Source organism: Bufo bufo, chromosome 11 (assembly GCF_905171765.1).
Source record: "Bufo bufo chromosome 11, aBufBuf1.1, whole genome shotgun sequence".
In the NCBI taxonomy this organism is placed as follows: domain Eukaryota; kingdom Metazoa; phylum Chordata; class Amphibia; order Anura; family Bufonidae; genus Bufo; species Bufo bufo.
Genome location: NC_053399.1, coordinates 11770971 through 11788280, shown reverse-complemented (window position 1 = coordinate 11788280; position 17310 = coordinate 11770971). Strand labels below are relative to the sequence as shown.

The 17310-nt window shown below is 45.9% G+C and overlaps 1 protein-coding gene across 2 annotated transcripts; it reads left to right on the top strand.

Annotated features, from left to right (window-relative positions):
* The first annotated feature begins 3434 nt into the window (after positions 1 to 3434).
* Positions 3435 to 15388, top strand: CDKN3 (cyclin dependent kinase inhibitor 3). 2 transcript variants are annotated; one of them, XM_040411576.1, is made up of 8 exons: positions 3435 to 3744; positions 4680 to 4783; positions 5365 to 5420; positions 6062 to 6106; positions 10001 to 10223; positions 13401 to 13432; positions 14294 to 14397; positions 15032 to 15388. In XM_040411576.1, exons 2-8 carry the CDS (start codon positions 4710 to 4712, stop codon positions 15116 to 15118), a joined length of 621 nt encoding a protein of 206 aa, XP_040267510.1. In that variant the 5' UTR covers positions 3435 to 3744; positions 4680 to 4709; the 3' UTR covers positions 15119 to 15388. The 2 variants fall into 2 exon arrangements, with proteins under 2 accessions (XP_040267510.1, XP_040267511.1); XM_040411577.1 differs by lacking the exon at positions 6062 to 6106.
* The last annotated feature ends 1922 nt before the right edge of the window (positions 15389 to 17310 follow it).

Here is a 17310-nt window from a genome sequence, read left to right as displayed (position 1 = left end):
TCCACGTCTTACTCATTGTAGACACGCTAAAGAATATAAAAATAAGACACGTGAATAACACCTCTGGAAAAATACAGTATTGGGGTATGTTCACATGAGCAAAATACTTGTCGGTGCTAGTGAAACCTACGGTAAAGAGCTGAGGTTTCAGGTTTCACCATTGGTCTGCACGCCAATTAGCCTCATTCCATGGGGCTAATTAGCAGGAGGCCATCTGCCTCGGTCTCAGCACCGTTTCTGACAAGGAAGCCACAGCAAGTTAGGGCAGTACTATACCATTTTGCAGTACTATACCACTGAAAATTAAATACAACATTATTGCAGCAGTCAAGACAAAGAAATAAAACTCCCATATAGATAGGTAATCCATTTTCAGTTTACTGCTGCTGTAAAGGGAAGATGCTATCTGTTAGGATAATAATAGATGACAAATTGGGATAACAATATAGCTCCGTTGTTCTCCTGATAGACCTAGATAAAGACGCCCACAGAAGAGCATTGCCGCAGACGATTGTCGGGAGGTAAGCGTTCCCTCTTGGCAATCATCAGCTAGCTGGCATTACATGCAGTTATGTCCTCCGTGGCATAGGGAGGAGCGATCGCTATGCCATTGTTCATCCCCATGCAGGGCAGCGGAGTGTCGGTGGCAGATCACCATTACACAGCGCATTCTGCCGCCGACACCATTGTGATTTTTAGGCATCCCAATTGCCCGAAGAACGAGCGTCCTGAGCAGGAGAGGCGTGTAGATTTTTTTTTTTGTCTCTGATCTGAGGTCTGATTGGGGGTCTTATTAAAGGGAGTCTGTCACCACATTTGGGCATATTAGACCGATCAAATAGGGTTATATGATCCACCCAGAACTTAAAAACGGTACCTTTCTTGTAGAAAACGGACTTTTCTTTTAGCCGAAAATGAACTTATAAGGTTATGTTAATGAGCCTTCTCAAGTGCCCAGGGCGGTCTCTCAATCCTCGGAGCCCCAGGCAGCACCTCCTAAACGGCTCATAACCCCGCCCTCCGTGCGCCTCTGCCCGCCCGTTTACTCCCCTCCCCTGTCCTTTTCCACTGCGGCTGTGCGGTCCAAATCATAGCGGGCGCATGCGCAATGCGATGCCCGCTCCTGGCAGGGCATCGCGATACCTACTGCGCATGCGCCCGCTACGATTTGGACCGCACAGCCGCAGTGGAAAAGGACAGGGGAGGGGAGTAAACGGGCGGGCAGAGGCGCACGGAGGGCGGGGTTATGAGCCGTTTAGGAGGTGCTGCCTGCGGCTCCGAGGATTGAGAGACCGCCCTGGGCACTTGAGAGGGCTTATTAACATAACCTTATAAGTTCATTTTCGGCTAAAAGAAAAGTCCATTTTCTACAACAAAGGTACCGTTTTTAAGTTCTGGGTGGATCATATAACCCTATTTGATCGGTCTAATATGCCCAAATGTGGTGACAGACTCCCTTTAACATTGGGGAGCTGATCTGAGGTCTGATGAAAAATATTTATTTTCCTCCTCTAAAACCTAGGTGCGTCTTAGGGCTTGTTCACACGAACGTCCGTGGGACAGCCGTATGGGGATCGCAGACCCATTCACTAGAATAGTGAGCATGTTCTATCTTTTTGCGGTGCGGAAGCACGGAACGGAACCCCAGAAAGCACTCTGTAGCGCTTCCGTAGTGTTCCGCATCTCCGTATTTGCGGACCCATTAAAATGAATGGGTCCGCATCAGTGATGCGGAATGGCCACGGAACGGTGCCCGTGTATTGCGGATCCGCAACACGGCAACGGGCATCACACGTTCGTGTGAACGAGCCCTTATAGAGCGAACAATACGGTACATATAGGTGTACATAAAACTAGTCCAGTACGATGCCATAAATGTGGTAACAGTAGTGTGCTGCAGACACTTGTAAGGGGGCATTCACACGAAAAATGTAGATCTGCAAAAAATACGGATGACGTCCGTGTAGCATCGTCTTTTTTAGTGGATCTATCATAACAATGCCTATCCTTCTCTGCAAAACGGACAAGAATACATGTTCAATTTATTTATTTTCTTGCATGGCCGCGGAACGGACATATGGATGTGGAGAGCACATTAAGATGATTTGGTCCGCATGCTATTCGCCAAAAATGAGGATCGGATGCAAACCAAAAATACGGTTGTGTGAAAAAGGGTCCTAAGGGTACAAGCACACGACCGTAATTTTGCGGTCCACAAAAAATACGGATGACATCCGTGTTGCATTCCTTTTTTTTTTTGCGGACCCATTGTAACAATGCCTATCCTTGTCCGCAAAATGGACAAAAATAGGACTTTTTATATCTTTTTTGCAGGGCTACAGAACAGACATACGGATGTGGACAGTGTGCTGTCCACATTTTTTGCAGACCCATTGAGATGAATGGGTCCGCATTCTAGCTGTAAAAAATGTGGATCGGATGCGGACCAAAAACACAGTTGTGTGAATGGCGCCTAGGGGTGAGTTTACACTGGATGTTCTTGACTGCGCCATGAAAACCGCGTGCACTTTTATAGCTGATCACTGGTTTTGAAAAGCAGCTTCCGTCCGCACGTCTTGTACAGGGGGACGCTCAGAATTTCCATGTGCAAGCCGCCGGGGTGACAATACACATTGCAAAACTGCATCAATTTTTTGATAAAATGGTCTTGTAATTGCACCCATTACAAATATAAAAAATAAAAAACTGTGATGGAAGCCCAAGAGGCCGTTCAGACAGAGATGGCGCCACAGGGGTACATTCACAGAGCGGATCCTGACGCTGTCAAAACCCGCTGGATACACCGCAACAGAAAACGCCACAGCTGTTCACTTTGAATACCACTAAACCGCAAGATAACATCACACCAAAAAGGGACATGTCCCTTATTGGCACGGTCGCAGCCGTAAACCGCCAGCCCGTGAACTGCAGCGCTGCCTCCCAAATGAGAGGCAGAAATCAGGCAACCACTGACGGAATACTGCGCCAAAACTCCACCGTGTGAACAGGCCCATAGGGAGGAAGGCGGTTTCCTCTAGGCATGCTTTTTTATTTTTAAATTCAGCCCACAAAAATATAGAATGTGTACATTCACATGGAGTGTACGTGCCGTGTAGTTTCCACCACAGAATTGCGATTAAAAGGCCAATTTCCGTGCTCTTTTTTTTCATGCAGCAGATTTTTCACTCATAAGCCCGCACTACAAAGTGTAATAAATGTCAATATATATCTATATTCTAATTACTGTTTCCCGTGTAACACACCTCAGCGTCACCACAACCAGCCAGCTGACTAAACAACCACCTCTGTAAATTTACCTCAGAGCGACGTGCCCGCTGCGTCACGACGTTCCTGCCTCCGACCAATCAAAAAACCGCTCCCAGCCTGACGCTACGCTAGCCTGAAGTACACAAACGCCATCTTAACTACTGGCAACAGGAGGACTGCTGCCTTTAGAATAAGGGCTGTAAAATAATGGTGAAACATTAAATTGGCTCAACGATCTGCGATGGAGTTCGACGCAGGAGCGGGACGTTTGACGTGTGAAGGAAATACGTTGCCCGCCCCGGTCCGTCAGAGACTGGGAGGTGATTGGTCGGTAGCGGTGTGGCGGGAAGCTCAACGGCTCGTCGGTTTAGGTCACGTGATGTGCTGCCGGGCCCCGGCTGGAGTGAGCGGCGTCCCCTTGGGCTCTGTTTTTTTCGGCTGGTGGCTGACTGGGGTCCTGTTATCTGCTCCTACATTGTGAGTGTGCAAGCTGTTGCCCCCTGTTATCAGCCATGTCTTGCTGTGCATGCTCATACACACCTGCCATTAGTATGTATAGCTCCCATGCAGACACTGTTTCATCAGAATTGCAACACCTGGGGTTTTACATATCATGTTCCACATCTCTGCTTGCTGTTAGAATATGGAAACATCCTTGCTTCCATTCAGAGGCTGACAACCAGTGTAGATCGTGTCCCTTTGACACAGTTGCAGGGCCTGTTACAGTGTATCGACGCTGCAGCTATGTGAGCAGGGCGCGTTGCACCTACGGACCCCCACCGATCAGATAATGATGATGTATCCATTGGTTGGATCATGGGTTAAAAAGTTTCGGAATACCCCTTTAAGCTCTCTAGGGTGTGCTACCTAATGAAAGAATCGTACTCGCCTGCTCCGTTTGGCTTTCTTCCGGTTCCCCAGCTGGTGACTAGGGTCGTGTGCGCCACTGGAGCCAATGACTGGTCTCAGCAGTGACGTGTTCCCAAGCAGCGTCACACCGGAGGATCATGGAGCAGGTCAGTAGGATTCTTTTATTAGGTGACGCAAGTGGGAGGTCATCGCCGCAGCCTGCTGTACCCCCTACCGCCACCGCCTGTGGACGGATGTTGTGATCTGCGCGACGAGGAGATGCAGCGACGGCCATGGAAGGATTCGGCAGGACACAGGTGTCAGAGACCAGGTAAGTATTCTCTGAATGAGCGGCCCAGGCGTTGTGGGTGGGTTTTCCAGGTTTGGATAACCCCTTTAATTTAAAAAGGGACCAAATGGTGGAGGACCCCTTTAAACTTCTATTGCATGTAGGGTTTGCTTTCCGGTGCCCCCATTCTGTGATCGGGTCCCTGGACTTACTTTTTATATGTGTGATCATTTTCACGGTGTGCGATTTATTTGGCTGAATTGTGTCGTTCCAGGATGCGCAGTATTGTCTCGGGATTGACGCCATGAACCAAAGTGAATTTGACTCTTCGGACGAGGAAACATCTAAAGAGGAACAAACGCCACTTGAGCTGTCTTGGTAACCCACAAAATGCTGCCCACATTATCTTGGTTCAGGCCTCATGCACACGACTGTAGGTGTTTTGTGGTCCGCAAGCCACAGATACCGGCCGCGTGCGTCCCACGTTTTCCCGTTCTGTAGAGATGCACATTCTTGTCTGCAAGACGGACAATGTGAAATTTTTTCTTTTTTTTTTCTTTGTGGGACCGACAGATCAGACATACGGATGCTGTTCGCATTTTTTTTGTCTTCCTCACATTTGTACGTTATGCAAATTTTAGAAGACATCCTGTTCTTGTCTGTTTTGTGGACAAGATTGGTTATTTCTAGCACTCGAAAGGCCTGTTTCCAGGATAAGGATTTTGATGACCTAACCACGGTATATCCACAATCAGATTGGTGGTCTGACTCTCAGCAGCCCTTCCGATCAGCTGTGTGAAGGGGCTATCCTGAGAATAGGTCATCCATCATCCTGAGCCCAGAAAACACCTTTAATGGAAGAGAATGACTTAAGAGCTTATATATTCTATATAGGTGTCGGTTATTATATGTGCATGTACTTTTTGAATATATTGTGAATGCATTTCTTTCTCCTGTAGGCTCAGCCTAGAACCAGTAAATTATGCCCATATACTGGGAATCGGCGCTCTTCCAGGTATGTACCCAGTACCTATTGCAAATCTGTACGAGTTAAAGGGGTTGTCTAGGATATCCCCCCATTGTCTTATCAGTGTGGGTCCCACCTATATCAAGAACGGAGGCTCAAAAGTGGTGGAGAGCGCATGCGCAGCCACCCTCTATTCATTTTCTATGGGCCATCGAAAATAGCTGAGCACTGAATGTTTTGGGGTTTCCTTGTTTTATTTGGTAATGTGAGCAAAGGTTACAAGCGATGCAATTAATTGTTCTTTTATTTTGGTGTGAATTTACAAATGTAAAAGTTTTGGAATCTCTCCCTTATTTTATTTTGTTCCTTTTGATAAAATATATATATATTTAGTTATGGCGAAGATTTGTGTGGACGGTGTTTTATGAAAAGAAAAAAAAAACTCTGGGGACAGTTCCTAGTTATAATTTTTCTATTTTATTTGCAGTCTTCCACTGTAACTGGGGCATCCATAGGAGCCTAATTTACAGGGGAAAGCAGAAATTAATCCCTAGCAGAGCTAATTTGAGTCTAAGATCCAGATTGCAGGAACTGTAAACCCAGCGCTGCACATTTAATATTATGTTTATTCCATGGGTGACAAATGGGCACCCCTAAAGGTAACTTTTGAAAAATCTTTGGCATTTCAGGGTGCAGGTTTAAAAACATACGGAGGAACCTTCTTCAAAACTTAGGTAAGTACATGATGGGGCTTCACACAAAATATCTGTTCTATTAATTAGGGTACTTTTACACCTGTGGTAGAGGATTCCGGCAGGCAGTTACGTCGCCGGAACTGCCTGCCGGATCTGGCAATCCGGACACAAACTGATGGCATTTGTAATGCGGATCCGTCTGACAAATTCATTGCAATACCGGATCTGTCTCTCCGGGGTCATCCAGAAATACGGATCTAGTATAATTTTTTTATTTTTTCATTTTTAAAGGTCTGCGCATGCCGACCGAAAAGCCGGATCTGTTTTGACGGAACACTTAATGCTGGATCTGGCACTAATACACTTCAATGTAAATTAGTGCCGGATCCGGCATTCCGGCAAGTGTTCAGTATTTTTGGCCAAAGATAAAACTGCAGAATGCTGCGGTATTTTCCCTGTCCAAAAAACGTAAAAGGGACTGAACTGATGCATACTGAACTGAACGCTCTCCATTCAGGATGCATTAGGATAAAACTGATCAGTTTTTTCCACTATTGAGCTCCTAGGACGGAACTCGATACCGGAAAACAAACGCTAGTGTGAAAGTACCCTATGAGGATTTTCACATGTGGCAGATATGATGTTTTTTTTTTTTTTTTACAGCACTGAATTGGGGGTGAAATTATCCGTGCATGAGCGCCTGTCAGCATGATCATGCTGATGAAATTTTTTATTTTTTTTGTGAACAGGGCCTAAAACATGATGGTGGCACTACTGTAAACCAATAGATACTGCCGAGGATCCATTTGCAAATTAAATAGCAAAAATAATTAAACAGACGTTGCAACAGGAAATCCAAGCGTGATGTGAACAGTCTGTCTGTACTCATGGTAGTGATATCACATCCATTGAAAGCGGATAATAATAGCACACTTCTGCGAGTTTGCCCCACATGGCCGTGCCATGATTTTCTGCCATAGTCATGCGGGGTGACCCCTTTATAGGGGTTGGCCTATCTGGGACATTTATGACATATTGCTGGACCCCTGAAGTAACAGAGCGGACACAGCGCATGTGCATTTTCAAAAGTCCCATAGCGATAAATGGAGAGCACAACATGCAAGTGCGGCCGCCTCTCCATTCACCGCTATGGGACTGCACCAAATAGCCGAGCTAATGCTTGGCTATTTTTGGAAGTCCCATAGCAGTAAATGGGGGGGGGTTGTCCGCACATGTGCGGCTGTTCTCTGCTTGCTTCAGGGGTCCCATTCTGGAGATAGGAGCGGGACCGACTCCTATCTGACATTGATAACATATCGTAGCGATAAACCATCAGTGTCTCAGAGGAGAGCACCCCTTTTTAGGTATTTTTCAGAGGCACCAGATATTCATGATGATTGCCGAACATATCACAAAAACAGTTATAATTGTGCAGCAGCAAAGTCTTAGGCCTCATGCACACGACCGTTGTGTGCATCCGTGGCCGTTTTCCGTTTTTTTTTTTGCAGACCTATTGACTTTCAATGGGTCCGTGGAAAAATCGGAAAATGCACCGTTTTGCAGCCGAGACCGTGATCCGTGTATCCTGTCCGTCAAAAAAATAGGACCTGTCCTATTTTTTTGACGGACAACGGTTCACGGACCCATTCAAGTCAATGGGTCCGTGAAAGAACACGGATGCACACAAGATTGTCATCCGTGGCCGTAGGTTACTTTAATACAGACGGATCCGAAGATCCGTCTGCATAAAAGCTTTTTCAGAGCTGAGTTTTCACTTCGTGAAAACTCAGATCCGACAGTATATTCTAATACAGAGGCGTTCCCATGGTGATGGGGACGCTTCAGGTTAGAATATACTAAAAGAACTGTGTACATGACTGCCCCCTGCTGCCAGGCAGCAGGGGGCAGCCCCCCCTGTAGTTAACACATTGGTGGCCAGTGCGGCCGCCCCCCTCCCTCCCCTGTAGTTAACTCGTTGGTGGTCCGTGCGGCCGGCCCCCCTCCCTCCCCTGTAGTTAACTCGTTGGTGGCCAGTGCGGCCGGCCCCCCTCCCTCCCCTGTAGTTAACTCGTTGGTGGCCAGTGCGGCCGGCCCCCCTCCCTCCCCTGTAGTTAACTCGTTGGTGGCCAGTGCGGCCGGCCCCCCTCCCTCCCCTGTAGTTAACTCGTTGGTGGCCAGTGCGGCCGGCCCCCCTCCCTCCCCTGTAGTTAACTCGTTGGTGGCCAGTGCGGCCGGCCCCCCTCCCTCCCATGTAGTTAACTCGTTGGTGGCCAGTGCGGCCGGCCCCCCTCCCTCCCATCCCCTGTAGTTAACTCGTTGGTGGCCAGTGGGCCCCCCCTCCCTCCCATGTAGTTAACTCGTTGGTGGCCAGTGCGGCCGGCCCCCCTCCCTCCCATCCCCTGTAGTTAACTCGTTGGTGGCCAGTGGGCCCCCCCTCCCATCCCCTGTAGTTAACTCGTTGGTGGCCAGTGGGCCCCCCCTCCCATCCCCTGTAGTTAACTCGTTGGTGGCCAGTGGGCCCCCCCTCCCATCCCCTGTAGTGAACTCGTTGGCCAGTGGGCCCCCCCTCCCTCCCCTGTAGTTAACTCGTTGGTGGCCAGTGGGCCCCCCTCCCTCCCCTGTAGTTAACTCGTTGGTGGCCAGTGGGCCCTCTCCCCTCCCTCCCCCTCCTAATTAAAATCTCCCCCCCTATCATTGGTGGCAGCGGAGAGTACCGATCGGAGTCCCAGTTTAATCGCTGGGGCTCCGATCGGTAACCATGGCAACCAGGACGCTACTGCAGTCCCGGTTGCCATGGTTACTTAGCAATTTGTAGAAGCATTATACTTACCTGCGAGCTGCGATGTCTGCGTCTGGCCGGGAGCTCCTCCTACTGGCAAGTGACAGGTCTGTGCGGCGCATTGCTTAATGACCTGTCACTTACCAGTAGGAGGAGCTCCCGGCCGGACGCAGACATCGCAGGTAAGTATAATGCTTCTACAAATTGCTAAGTAACCATGGCAACCGGGACTGCAGTAGCGTCCTGGTTACCAATCGGAGCCCCAGCGATTAAACTGGGACTCCGATCGGTACTCTCCGCTGCCACCAATGATAGGGGGGAGATTTTAATTAGGAGAGGGCCCACTGGCCACCAACGAGTTAACTACAGGGGAGGGAGGGCCCACTGGCCACCAACGAGTTAACTACAGGAGAGGGAGGGGGGCCGGCCGCACTGGCCACCAATGTGTTAACTACAGGGGGGGGGGCTGCTGCCTGGCAGCAGGGGGCAGTCATGTACACAGTTCTTTTAGTATATTCTAACCTGAAGCGTCCCCATCACCATAGGAACGCCTCTGTGTTAGAATATACTGTCGGATTTGAGTTTCACGATGTAACTCAAATCCGACGGTATATTCTAACATAGAGGCGTTCCCATGGTCATGGGGACGCTTCAAGTTAAAATATACCATCGGATTGGAGAAAACTCCGATCCTATGGTATATTAACTCCTGACTTTACATTGAAAGTCAATGGGGGACGGATCCGTTTGAAATTGCACCATATTGTGTCAACGTCAAACGGATCCGTCCCCATTGACTTGCATTGTAATTCAGGACGGATCCGTTTGGCTCCGCACAGCCAGGCGGACACCAAAACGACTTTTTTTTCATGTCCGTGGATCCTCCAAAAATCAAGGAAGACCCACGGACGAAAAAACGGTCACGGAAAAACGGAACCCGTTTTTGCGGACCGCAAAAAAAATACGGTCGTGTGCATGAGGCCTTAATTGCACATTTTGTAGAAGCGTTAGCAACGCACCATCTCCACCAGTTGAAGCAAAACATGCACTCTGTGCGGTACAATGAGGTTTTCCTTCTGCACTACTATTGCTTTGAATGTTACTTACAATTCTGGTCATATTATTTTTGCATATTTATATATTTTTTCCCTTAGAGGAAATTAAGAAACTTGACATCCAGGATGTGTTCATATTCTGCACTACGTCGGAGCTTTCATATTACCGCGTTCCCACTCTAATACAAGAATATAGCAAGCAGGATATTGTGGTTCACCACTACCCTTTCCTTGATGGAGATGTTCCAGAACTTGACACCTGCTATAAGATATTGGAAAACCTAAAGACCAGCATGGACAACAGCAGGAAGACTTTAATACAGTATGTACTAGGCTCCTAAGAGGAAACGCTGGGGGAGACTTACAAAAACTGCCAGAAGAGAAAAGTCAAATTCCCATCTGTCCTCTTATTTCCTGCTGTGAGCTCACATCAGTGTCGGATGCTTCATTACAGGCCTCTGTTGAAAATTCCATAAAAAATATCAGACAAAATAGTCCTGCATGACTATTTTGTCTTCTAAAATATTGGACTCCCCAACGGACCCCATTATAGTCAGTAGGGTCCCTTTGGCGCCGTTAGGGCTCATGCACACGACCGTATGTATTTTGCAGTCCGCAAAAAAATACGGATGACATTGGTGTGCATTCCGTATTTTGTGGAACGGAATGTCTGGCCCGTAATAGAACAGTACTATCCTTGTCCGTAACGTGGACAATAATAGGATATGTTCTATTTTTCTTTTTTGGAGCGGACATACGGAAACTGAATGCACACCGATTAACTTCCGTTTTTTTGCGGACCCATTGAAATTAATAGTTAAAAAAAAATCGGAATGGGAAGAAAATACATTCGGGTGCGTGAGACCTTGGTCTGGTATGTGCCATTAACAGCACTTGTGTTTATTTTCATTGTCCTGCTTCTATAATGGAACGTAAGAAGGTCCTGTTTACACACATGTGTTTGGCACGCTTTCCATGCATAATCAGCGCCAAAAATACACCTTCAAACAGCCTCCCATTCATTTTATTAGGAAGCAGCACTTTCTTTTTTATATATATATATATATATATATAAAAAAAAGTAAAGCAGCATGCCCTGTCTTGGCATGAATTCGCATGACTAGCACACTGAAATAGATTGGAAGCTGCAAAAAAAACCTGTGCTGTACACTTGGTAGTTCCAAGAGCAGGCCAGCAAGTGTGCCTGCTGGGAGTCGTAGTTTCACCACAGCCGGAGTGCCTAAGGTTGCTAATCCCTACTGTAACTGTTCATTCCTTGTTAGCCTTTCTCGTACAGTAGAAGATAATCTGATTGGATTCAGCACAATCTGTAGTGCTGTATAACTCGCTGCAATGCCTCAAGTACGTTTAATTTTATGTAAAATCTCTCTCTAGTGGAGAATGTTTTTTATTTTTTTCAGCATCCAGATGCTGCATTAAACGTATTAGTTTGCGGCCCAGCAGACTGCAGTTTTGCTTTATCTCCTCTACAATTCATTATTTTGGATAAATATTTTCCTGCTTTATTGTGAACATTTTTGCATTTGAATACCTGATGAGCAGTTAATTCATAGGCGATTCCACTACCGTGGGAGAAATATACTAAGCAAAATGCATCAGAATCTGTGTGAAATTGCACCAAGTTATTCAGTGTTTTAGACACTTTACTCCGCACCAGACTAAAGCCTAGTGGCCATCTTGCAGTGTAAGGGCTCATATACACAAACGTGCCGTGTCTTGTGGTCCACAAAACACGGAACAGAACGGGCTGCCCATTATAGAAATGCTTATTCTTGTCCGCAAAACGGACAAGAATAGGACATGATCCATATTTTTTGTGGGGCAACGGATGTGGACGTGGGGAACAGAACCACATTTGTGTAAATGCGCCCTAATACTGCTGCTGATTGCCCAATAAACGAGCAAACACTCGATCACCAGGCAATCTAAATCTGTTGACGTGTTAAAAATAAATAAATATATATATATATATATATATATATATATATATATATATATATATATATATATATATATATATATTTGCAATCGGCAGATCGCGGTGTCTAACCACTATACAGCATGGGGACGAGTGATGGCACAGCGATCGCTCCTCACCATGCTGCGGAGGAGATCGGTGAATGTAATGGCAGCGGTCTCCTCTTCTAGCGAGCAGACAATTCCCGGAAGGGAATGCTTCCCTCCTGACAATTGTCTGCCACATCGGACGGTGTAATACAGCCTTAAGACCGGGCATGAATAAAAGATTTATTAAAGGGGTTTCCCATCTGATTCTCAAACAGAAGGGGCGGCAGCACAGAATGTGGCGCTTATGCTTTCTATTTACCTGCACAGCAGCTCCATGTAAGTGAATGTGGCTTGCTTCGATTTCCTGCACAGCAGGGGGCCAGGAGAGCGCTTCCTGACACCACCTCGGCTGGTTTCCTTTATATCAGTAATTTTGTACAAAACCAGTGACACGACATTAATATTTCTTGTGTAGAGATCAAATACTTTTTACACATAGAAACATAGAATGTGTCGGCAGATAAGAACCATTTGGCCCATCTAGTCTGCCCAATATACACACTACCGAATAGTATTTGCATTGAGGAGCACTACGTTCAGGTTGTAACAGTGAACGGTAGATTGTATTTAGAGATGAGCGGATTTCTTCAAAATTCAATTTGGCTGCTTCGCCTAATTTAAAAAAAATATTCGCTTCGTGACGAATTACTTCGTCACGAAGCACTTTTTTTTTTGTAATTAGCGGGTGCAATGACAGGGAGCAGCGATAACGCCGCCCCCGTCATTGTACCCCTCAGATGCCGCGTTTATAGATGATCGCGACATCCGAGTGTAATTTTTATACTGTTTTTAGCAATAAAAAAACAATTACATCAAACTTGCCGTCTCCATTTGCTCGCGACAGGCCCGCCGCCGCCATCTTGCTTGAAGATCTCGGCAGAAATCCTGTGTGGCGCGAGATTACGTCATAACGCCGGCTGGCGTGGTGACGTATCGCGTCGGTCGGCGTGATATTGTAATCTTGCGCTGCATGGGATTTAGGCCGAGATCTTCAAGCAAGATGGTGGCTGGCAGCCCGTCGCGAACTAATGGAGACGGTAAGTTTGATGTAATTGTTTTTTTTTGCTAAAAACAGTCTAACATTACACGCAAATGGAGGGGGTAAGTTAGAATTTTTATGTTTTTTACACTATTTCAGGATAAATTGATTCGCTGAAACGAAGCACGAGGAAATTCGGCTTCGTTGCGAATTGAATTTTTCCTGAAATTCGGATTGAATTCTACTTCGTCAACTTCAATTCGCTCATCTCTAATTGTTTTCTCTTGCACTTCAAATGTAGAAACTTTAGGTCTCATTACCCGTCTGATTTAGGTTCCGCACTAGTAATTCCTGCATTGTACTTGTATCATGAGAACGCTATATCTGTGATTTTATTCCTCAATACTAATTACTTTTATTTTTTTCTTGCAGCTGCTATGGGGGCCTGGGACGCTCATGTGTTAGTAAGTCCGACACCAGACAATGTTGCTTTAATAGGGGTTATCCAGCAATTTATATTGATGACCTATCCTCGGGATATGTCATCAGTATTAGGTCGACAGGAGTCCACACCCCTGGGAACTCTGCCGATCAGCTGTCGCATGGCCTAGTTGCAGCTCAGCCCCATTGAAATGAATAGGGCTGAGCTGTAATACCAAACACAGCTGCTATACAATGTACATGGCTGTGCTTGGAAAGCTGTGAGCTATACTCGCCAGAGCTCCGCTGAGTACGGTGGGGGTGCCAGGACTTGGGCCACCACCGATATGATAATGATGCCTGGATAATCTTTTGAAATGCATGTCATTCATATTGTAGTAACTTTCACACATATCCTCATCTGTAGCTTGTTTGTGGCTCTGGACATATCCATTGGTTTGTGTATGTAGGCACTGATTTATTAATTTTTTCCTATTTTAGTATTGCATAAATTCATGGTACACAGAAATATATAAAAGTTTACGCTACCAAGATGTATACAAAGTGGCATCTTCCTCACCTTCCAGCATTGCATAGTTCCCCTTTCCTTGCCTACGGGCTCTTTTGTAAAATGCCAGAAACTTGCTCAGTCACCAGAAAATCTGCCTGGAGTAATATAGTTAATATTGCACAGATAAGAAGGGGATGCAGCTGCATTATTTCTGTGTGCGAGACCGTATGCTGGGAGAGGGTAGGGTGAGCAAACGCACAATTCCAGGTTTCACTACAGCTGTCGCCACACAGCTTTTTATTCACCCCATTTTCTGGAATGCTCTAGTAGTAATTTTTTATATATTTGTTTTTTAACCCAAAAGATAGCTGAAGTCTGGTTTATCCTCTTGCAGTTGCAGCTTGCCTGTTACTTTGGCTGGATGACAAAATGACACCTGAAGAAGCAATAAATCTGGTTCGGGCAACACGTGGGCGTGGAGCCATACAAACCGTTAAGGTAAAACTCGGCTATAATTTAGTGTACAGTGTTTTCACAGAGTCTCCTTCTCGCACTTGTTTATATCTGTCTATGCTGGAGTATTGGAGAGAGACTGGGGGTCATTCTTCGCTGGCAGAGGATGTGACTATTTTATTAAGTAATAAATTAGTTGTATCGTCTGCGTCCCAGAACAGAACTCTATTCCCGGCACTTTTTTTTTTTTTTTTTTTAAGTGACAAGAGCAGTGTTAAAAACATCAGTTGCACCCAACTTTGTAAGCCAGGAAACTGGTATAGGGGCATATTAAATTACACCATTGTCTTTAGAAGCTCGGCTTCTGGGGATGGCGTCTCGAATACTGCTTGAGGTGTTTATAAAAAGTGGCTTAACAGTAACTACCAATAGATTGGTGGGGACCCCGAGCCCTCTGCTCAGCTGTTTGACAATCCCATACAGAGAAACAGCAATGTGAATGCCTGACCTGCTGCTCTGTTCATTTCAGCAAGGTTGTAGGACCCCACATTTGTTCTAAATAGTTATACCCTGGCTGGGGACAACTTGAAAATACTGGAATACCTCTTTAACCATAGACTAATAATTCAGCCATATGAATAGTTTACGAAGTGGTGTCAATATTCTCTTCCTCTTTCAGCAATATAACTTTGTTAACGAGTTCCGTGAAAACATGTGCCATTCTCGCCCTCCATCTGAAGAGTCCAGACAGTCCCTGTCTAGATGATGCCACAGATATTCTGCAGTGAGGTTGCCCTGCTGTTATCGTGTCCTCCATCCAGTCTCTTTTGCTGCATTTTGGTGTTCAGTTCTTGCATACATGAAAATTTTTACTTCTCTGTAATTAGTTCATTTTGTAAACTGCAGTTGAGTTTGTGCTTGAAGTCTGAAAAAGCTGAATTCCAGCACACAATCTGTTAAAACATTGTTTTATAAAATCTGTTAAAAATCACATACCGTGAGTACAGTACCATAGCATCCGTTTATGCATTTCCAACTTAAAGAGGACCTTTCACCAGAATAACATCTAAACTAACTATACAGAGGTGTAGAGCGGCGCCCAGGGATCCCCCTGCACTTACTGTTATCCCCGGGCGCAGCTCCGTTCGCCCGGTATAGCCTCCGGTATCTTCATAGTTAGGCTCCACCCAGGGGAACCTGCCGGCGTCTCTTTCTCCTATGCTGTAGCGCTGGCCAATCGCAGCGTTCAGCTCATAGCCTGAGAGAAAAAAAAAAACTCTCAGGCTATGAGCTGAGCGCTGCGATTGGCCAGCGCTACAGCATAGGAGAAAGAGACGCCGGCAGGTTCCCCTGGGTGGAGCCTAACTATGAAGATACCGGAGAACGGAGCGGCGCCCAGGGATAACAGTAAGTGCAGGGGGATCCCTGGGTGCCGCTCTCCATGTCTGTATAGTCAGTTTAGATGTTTTATTCTGGTGAAAGGTCCTCCTTTAAAAGCTTGCGGTACTGTACTATTGGTATGGTTTTTTTTTTTGTTTGTTTTTTAAACTGGCTTGATTAAATTTAACAGACCGTGTACTGGACTTCACTAGGAATGAGTGAACCCAAACATTATAGGTTTGGTGTTCGGGTTGTGTAGGAATTCCGTTATAAAGGAATTTGTAGACTGAATGCAAAACTGAAGCCTTTAAGAGGCATTCTGTTTTGATCCATCATAACAGAAGTCTATGGTCAAGCATAACGGATCTGTCTGGTGTCTGTTAGGGTCCATTCACACGTCCACAAAATGGGCCCGGATCCGTTCCACAACATTGTGGAACGGATCAGGACCCATTTATTTTCAACAAGGCCGCAAAAGATGCGGACAGCATAGTGTGCTTCTGCATCTGCTAAAAACTATAACGTCCTATTCTTGTCCACACACCCGAAAAGGCATTTCTATTTAAAGAGCTGGCCATGTGCAGTCCGCAAAATGCGGAACGCACCTGGCCGGTGTCTGTGTTTTGTGGATCGCAGAACACTTGCGGACGTGTGAATGGACCCTTATGCAAGACTTTGTTTTCAGTCATAGACCTCCATTATGACGGATCAAAATGGAATGCCTCTTAAAGGCTTCCTTTTTGCATTCCGTCATATTCCATTATAATGGAATTCTTACACAACTCGAACACTGAACCTGTAAAGTTCCGGTTCGCTCATCCCTAGACTTCACCTTTTTTCATGATGTATTTTCTGGTTCCAGGTGTCCATGCGCCTGAGGGTTTTTCTTGGTATGCTTTTTACATGTGAAGAGTTAATGAGGTAATAAACAAAGCGCACCTCAAACCTGCCTCTGGTATTATCCAAACTTGGCTTCTGTTTTAGACTCAAATATAAATTACACCTGTGCCAGTGTACGCATCCGCTATGGTGAGGAATTTCATGAGACTGCAAGACGCTGACATGAAAGAGGCCTGGATATTGGAGCTCTAATCTCAAACAATTTATAGATATTACAAAACAATTTCAGCTTAAAAGGGGTTGGGCAGGGCCTAAATATTAATGAGCTATCCTCAGGATAGGTCAAATACCAGATTGGCGGGGGTCCAACTGCTGGCACCCCTGCTGATCACCTGGTTGAAGGGGGTATAGGCGTTTGTGGGAGTGCTGCCTCCTTCAATTACCTGAGCCTCATGGCATTTGTAGAGGAGACTCAGTATAACTACAATTGCTCTGTCCCACTCAAATGCTTGGGATGAGCAGTTGTAATTACACTGCACCATCTCAACAAAGGAGATGACATGCAGGTAATCAGTGGGGATGCCAGAAGTTGGACCACCACTGATTTGTCTTGAAGATATTAAGCAGCTGCACAACCCTTTAAAGTGTCCCTGAGCGTTCAAAAAAAATAAAAATTTTTATATGGCATAGCAGCAAAGGTTTTGATCAGTGGGCGGCTGAGTGAGAAGAACACAAAGA

What these genes read in the sequence shown, in the direction of transcription:
- CDKN3 (XM_040411576.1), top strand. Translation starts at nt 4,710, where the DNA reads ATGAACCAAAGTGAATTTGACTCTTCGGACGAGGAAACATCTAAAGAG. An exon ending in GAACCTTCTTCAAAACTTAG is followed by an intron (nt 6,107 to 10,000) that starts GTAAGTACATGA and finishes TTTTTCCCTTAG; the next exon opens with AGGAAATTAAGAAACTTGAC. An exon ending in CCTGGGACGCTCATGTGTTA is followed by an intron (nt 13,433 to 14,293) that starts GTAAGTCCGACA and finishes ATCCTCTTGCAG; the next exon opens with TTGCAGCTTGCCTGTTACTT.